The sequence below is a fragment of the Sardina pilchardus genome, chromosome 9 (genome assembly GCF_963854185.1).
Source record: "Sardina pilchardus chromosome 9, fSarPil1.1, whole genome shotgun sequence".
NCBI lineage: Eukaryota > Metazoa > Chordata > Actinopteri > Clupeiformes > Clupeidae > Sardina > Sardina pilchardus.
Window position 1 is genome coordinate 28,640,237 of NC_085002.1, and position 6,943 is coordinate 28,647,179.

At 44.3% G+C, this 6,943-nt stretch overlaps 1 protein-coding gene across 1 annotated transcript in view; it reads right to left on the minus strand.

Annotated features, from left to right (window-relative positions):
* The window catches only part of LOC134091881 (copine-9-like), a 72,435-nt gene extending 65,752 nt beyond the window's left edge, over positions 1-6,683 (minus strand). Inside the window, exons 1-2 of the mRNA XM_062544590.1 lie at positions 6,607-6,683; positions 3,029-3,069 (exon numbers count right to left, since the gene is read on the minus strand). Of these exons, the coding sequence (XP_062400574.1) occupies positions 3,029-3,069; positions 6,607-6,683 (118 nt within the window). The remainder of the gene's footprint in view (positions 1-3,028; positions 3,070-6,606) is intronic.
* Between the last annotated feature and the right edge of the window lie 260 nt (positions 6,684-6,943).

The window sequence follows — 6,943 nt, forward strand, 5'->3', positions numbered from 1 at the left end:
GCTCATAAATGCCACAGCATTCCTCTTTCATATCATCCATAATGACATGCCACCCTAAGTGTGGTCATTTATCACCTGAGATTAAAACGTTAATCATCACACTTCTCTTAAAAAAAATGTTTCCTAATACGTTGCATGATTTGCAAAGACAATAGAGATTTGACTTTGGTGATACTAGGCTAAAGGAATAATATATGGTGCTTGATTAGCATTAATAAACACTTGTGATTAAAAACTGGAGTGATTTTTTTTTAAGTGAGGGAAAGAGGCTGGCCATGCAGATACAGTAATGAGAGGCTGCTTAATTGAGCTCCATCAGATATGCAGGCTGGGGAGTAGGCTACATTAATTACTTTGGTGTAAAATGACACCAGGAGGGAGGCAGGCAGCAGAACAACACACGCACGCACGTTCACACACACACACACACACACACACACACACACACACACACACACACACACACACACACACACACACACACACACACACACACACACACACACACACACACAAACACACACACACACACACACACACACACACACACAAACCGAATGCAAACACAGGCACACATGGGTACACACATGACATGATGTAAATGCACATGACAGCAGTGTCAAGAATTCACTGTGAAATACATAGCTATTCCAAAGCAAGAGTTTATGCACTTTTTTTCTTCAAAATATAAATGTTCATCATGTCTTTATTTCTGAAATTGGAAATGGTTCATAATCATATATGAAAATGAAAGTGGCAAATGGAAAATTGCATTTTGTTTGCTAGAAGAGGCCAACAGTGTGCTACAGTGAGTCTTAATGAGTATTTATAAAACGTATAGCTTGATTATGATTGGCTGAATCACATTCGATGCTGTTGTAAAACCCAACACAAACATACACCTTGACAGCATTCCGTTCTAAAGCAATGCGCTACCACAACTTCCACAAAAGTTAGAGTAGCTAGCTGTGTCTCGATGTTGCATGGCAACCATTCAGATAAGGGAAATATGTTTCTTGGCGGAATGATTGTCTATGAATACATCAATACAAACGTTAGATTTTTCGTTGCAGTGACTTCGTTTCATGGAATCTTGCCAGGTAGGTGTAGTAGTAACCGTCTTAGAAAAGCAATAAGCCACTTGAGTCCGTAGTTTACATTGATTTTAGAACAGCTAAGTATGTACGATGGCCTCTCGGGGCTTACTGCTTAAGTAACTAGTAGTCCCTTCTCAGCATGTCCAGATCTCCTTTTCAAAACAGTGACCTTCCAGGAGAGCACACCTGAGTGCTTGGGAAAGATGCTGGTTTTGCACCACTAGCAAAAATCAACAGTTCTGTTGTATCACATTAAAATCCACTTAAGATTCTTATCTCTAATCCCCAATTGTGCCATGTCCTCTCAATTCTTCTCCTGCTAGGGTATCAATGCTTACATAATCTTCTTTCAAAAATGAACTACAGTAAACTGTATATTTGTGGACAGGTATGTTTACATGTTCTGTGGCACTCACAAGCCAATTGTAAAATACTTAAGGGATGGTTCAGTAATCATGTAGCCTACCAGAATGTGTGCTCTACTGTACTACAGTGATCTGTAACACTTCAAGGGAAGCCAGCCTTTTTCACTCCCCCAACCCACAGCATCTCTCTCTCATACAACAGCAAAGGTCACATGTGTTACAGCTCAGATCTAAAGTACCAACATCTGCCAGAAGAAAACAGACACACTTCATCTTTTAAAAAACGATGCCTAACAAATAAGCTCAGACAGCACAGACTGTTTTGGATGCCAATACAGACTTGGATCATCACAAACACAGAGACACACACACACACACACACACAGGGAGAGAGAGAGAGAGAGAGAGAGAGAGAGAGAGAGAGAGAAAGAGAGAGAGAGATACAAACATCAGACAACTGACAACGCAAATGCAATTTAACACAGTGCGACATCAGTCGACAGCCATGAAAATTTCACATACACACACACACACACACACACACACACACACACACACACACACACATGAATTTGAATGCAGCATCCATGCACAAAACAAACTTCTGACAAAGCCACTATTCACACGCACACACATTGACAAGAGGACTTCAAAAGGCATCTGATAAAAGTTTCATCACACGTCCAGATTGCAATATAACAGAAAGGCTGCCACACAGAGTGCCATATTTTCAGACCACAAAAAAACAAAGAGAGACTTCCCCAAACACAGCCAGTTTCCTACACAACTACACACAGATAACAAGCGAACACGACACAAACACACACACGTGCACGTGCACGTGCACACAAGCGCATGCACACACACACACACACACGCACACGCGCACATGCACACATTCATTAGTGAATCAGAGTCACAAGCACTTCACTCTCTCCACTGACAAGCCAGTCAAGTCTCCCCATTTTCCAGTCCCCCCTCTTCATTAGCCTTTCCTCCTCTTAAAGGTCATTAGCTAAAATCACGGCCCGTAATGTCAGCCGGAGCGGCGCTTCTCCAGCGAGCAGAGACACCCTCAATCAGCACAAGTATTGACTTCCCCGCTGCTCTGAACTGATTCGGCCGGAGCGCCTCACTTATCAGCGCTGTCACGTTGAGCGCACGGGGGCCCGCACACACACTCTGAGGGGACAGAGGGGGGATGGAGGCAAGCAGTCAATCAAATCAAAATGCAGGGGCTGATGACAACGCCAGCCCTCACTGATGAGGATCCTCTCCTGTCTGCACACCCACAATGATAACCTGTGACTGATGGGGGCAAAGATGGCAGTGAGGAGGTGTAGGGGCCAGGAGGTGATAAGCGCCTCAGCCTTGTCTTGAGCTATAGGCTGTGTGGATGTGCACAGGAAGACACACAGCATGTGAATTAGGAAGAGAGTGAAATAATGAGAGACGGAGAGAAGAGAGCGAGACAGAGAGACAGAGAGAAACAGAGAGAGAGACAGAGAGAGAGACAGAGAGGGAGATAGAGAGAGAATCTCAAATTTTGGTTGAAAGGCCACCTACCAGGATCTGATTTGGAGAACGTGTCCATGTCCAGCAGATTTCTGCACAAAGAAGGCAAACAAAGGAATTAGGGACTGACAAAGAGGAGGCCGTCATGATCTTTCACGGGGCCGCAATCAATGTATTGATCAAACTGATTAATTGACGGCGAAGTTGTCAGAATCGCAACACTGGTTTGACAAAAATGCCATTTAAAAAAGGTATGGATTAAACAGGAGCACACACTGGTGGTGAGTCACAATTTCTACTTTGAAACAGGCCGTGCTATCAGAGTGGAAAATGCCTTTCTTTCCTTCTGCCAAATCACAATGGTTAACATAGCAGAGAGAGGTGGATCTGGTGACTCTCTATTCAACACACTTCAAGATCAATACGCGGACATCGTTCTAAGTATAAGCTTCTTCTCATTCCAGATAATATGCCAATATGCCAGTCAGTGGTACAGTAGATCTCACACATCCATAATCCCATGAATCACTGGCAAAGACAAAGAAAACATTTAAAATGCCATTCACGGTGTGTGTGTGTGTGTGTGTGTGTGTGTGTGTGTGTGTGTGTGTGTGTGTGTGTGTGTGTGTGTGTGTGTAGAGCGGGGGTGGTGTTGGTAAAGTCAGAGAGCCTGGAGTGGCTGCCGCACCAGGGGGGAGATGATGGGAGAGAGGTGGTGCGGCTGCCCTGAGGTTCGGTGCAGGGAGGAACCCCTGCAGAACAGACAGCAGCCCTGGCCACCTCCCCACCCAGAAGTGAAGACATCCCTGGAGGGAGACTGGAGCCTTTCTGCAGAGACCTGTGTGCAATCTGCTTTCTTCTCCTGCTCTGTGAGTACGATGTGGATCCACAGCGCTAACGCATGAGACGCAAGTATCTAATAGCCTGTACTGTATACTGTAGCACACATTTAACACACGTTAGCGTAAGCCTCTATGACTGTCATCATGTGGCGGATACACTCTGCTCTCTCTCCAGGGGGAATCACCAGGAAAACACATATGTCTTATGCAAGAGTGAGGCAACTCACCAAATATATACACAAACGCACACAAACGCACACATTCACACACACACACACACAATCACATGTAATGAAAGATGCAAGGAGATGTCTTGATAATAGTAAACGTCTGAAAAAGTGAGGAAGAAAGAAAGAAAGAAAGAAAGACAGACAGAAAGCAGGGAAAGGGAATGAGAAGAAAGATAGAGAGAGCAAAAAAAAACGTGTTTCTCCTGAGCATCTGAAGGGGGTGAGTAAACAATTCCACCTCCTCTCCGTGCGCTTGGCTGCAGCCTGGCATGGCTCGGGGCTGTATGACAGACACAGCCTTTTCCTGGGCAAAGCCCCACAGTGGCCTGGGCACGGGCAGAGACGCCAGAGGAGCAGCGCTCTTTCTACTCACAGCCAGTCTCAGTGGCAGCCTGCGGCAAAAGGATCTCGTAAGTGAGATGTGTTGGGCGTAGTGTGTTTTCCCATGTATTTAAACAGGAATGTGTATGTGTGTGTGTGTGTGTGTTAGTGAGTAGAGGGAGGGAGAGGGAGAGAGAGAGAGAGAGAGAGAGAATACTAACAGATTTAAGTCTTAAGCTGCAGACTCACTCAATCATTTATACTTTTGTGTTCCGGGCTTTCTATTCAATGAAATCTCAATGCAGATTTTGTAATGATCTTTCTAGTTACAATTAAATAAGTAGCTCATGAAATAACAGGAAATTGCTTGATTGACAAAGTGCTGAGGTCGAACAACAATAGCACATTCACTGCAACATGGGATTATTCAAATCCAGACATCGATATATTCAATTTCATGTGACTGCTTTTAACCAAATGTGTGTACTCCTAGCTGTCAAAATGTTCTAAAAACAATCCTGACAGCCGATCATGGAGTAGAAGTTGGAGGGAACAGAAAATCACTCAGTCAGACTGGTAGGTAGACCGTGTGAGAGGGATGAAGGGTGACTCGCCATCAAGACAGCATCACCTCACACACCACAGATCAGGTGGGCATTGCATCTACTACCACTTGCATAAAACTAGGAATGTGACACTTGTAGAGGTAGACACTCTCTCTTTTCTCAAAATATCTACCTTATCTGAAAATCATCATACAACACATTACAGTTATTTTCCACCTTTCATTCTAGTAATGTTATTCTACAGTATGCTACTATCAGAATTACAAAAGTAATTACAAATATAATTAAATGGCATGGTTTTAATATGCATGCCATATACAGCATGTGTTGCCATACTGTACCTTGGTAATGTTTGTTTTTGCCCAGGAACTATTTTAAGTGGGAGGCTATGAGGCCCAATTCGTTTTTGTTTACTGGATAATATATATGTCACTGGGTGTTTTCTGTGCAAGAACACATTCCCACCACATAGACCGAAACCCCACAACACACTGATTGACACACACACTCACTCATTCACACACACACACACACACACACACACACAACACACACACACACACACACACACACACACACACACACACACACACACACACTATCTATCAAACACACACAGATGGAGAGAGAGAACCCCATTCTCTTACACACACACATCTGAATTTGTGTTGCCATGGTTAGTTTCTGGGGAGAATCCGCCGGCCTCAATCTGTCAGGGGTGTCAATGCCCCTTGCTGTGACCTCTCTGAGGACCTGCCACGTATGTTGCGGGTCACGGCACACTAGCAACACAACGGAATGCCAGGTGTGTTTTGATCCATTGCACGGTCATTACTGGACGAAAGAAGCACATTGCAAGGACAGGGTAGGCTGGGATATCAATCCCATGTTAGTACAGGCCTATAGCCCCATTGTGTAGTGATCACTCATCACTATGGCCACATACACTGGATCAAAGTAGAAACTTTATGATCCAGGTTTATAGGCAATAGCCTACTGTTGTGAGAAGGGAGACATTTATGAATTATAACATACAATAATTCGAAAGAATTGATGTATTACATAGAGTAATTCTGACTAATGCCCAAAACCCGCAAAACAGTTGACAACCCCTTCATTTTTATTTATTTATTTTTAACACAAGAAACTGCACTGAATCACAAACGCATCATTTCCGGACGAACTTCTGCTCTGCTGATATGTTACGATTTGCCAGGTGAATGACTAGACCTCCGCACTTTGTTTATGTAATAGCCTACAGAGCTAATTCACCTCAGCACAAAGAAACGGCGGTTTGTAAGGCGCGCTGGAAGCTCTCGCTGACTCCACAGGCTCCGTTGCAAGTGCCCCTTCTCACTTCTTCACACCTACACCTCATGCAAATTTATTGCGAGGGATGGCAGCGCACCAAAAATACTCTCCACTCCCAAACAGCTAAGGGAGTGTGTCAGTAGCCTATATGGACTTAAAAACAGATATGTTTTTTTACAAGAGCAAATCGATAAGAAACTGCCGATATCCAGCATTCCAGGGATACGCTATGCTCCACTGACTGAAACGTGGATAAACAATCTTTACATACGTACTGTGAACCTGTCATTCTACTGTTTTAACATTCTATGCAACGTATGGCCAACTACATGATGAACAAAACAGAATGTAGAGCTTACCTGCAAGAAACAGTAACTTCAATCTTAGTTGCTGGTACGGTGGAGTGAAGAGGGTCGAATTCCCCAATTGAAGCCATCCTGCACTCTGGCTTTATCTGTCACAGTTGTCGTAAGTTTTCACTTATTCATCCACAGCTACTCGATCAGGTTTCGTGTAAACGGCTTTTTAATTAAAATGAAAACAGCGACACTGATGACTGTCTGTAAATCACGCCCTCAGAAGAGTTTGGAGCGCGAGCGGAGTACCTGGGCGGTCTGTTTCTCGGCTCTCGAGGCGTTCCATGTGTCGCGTCTTGCGCGCGGGGCGAGTTCAGACATCGTAGCGGGCGCGTGTAGC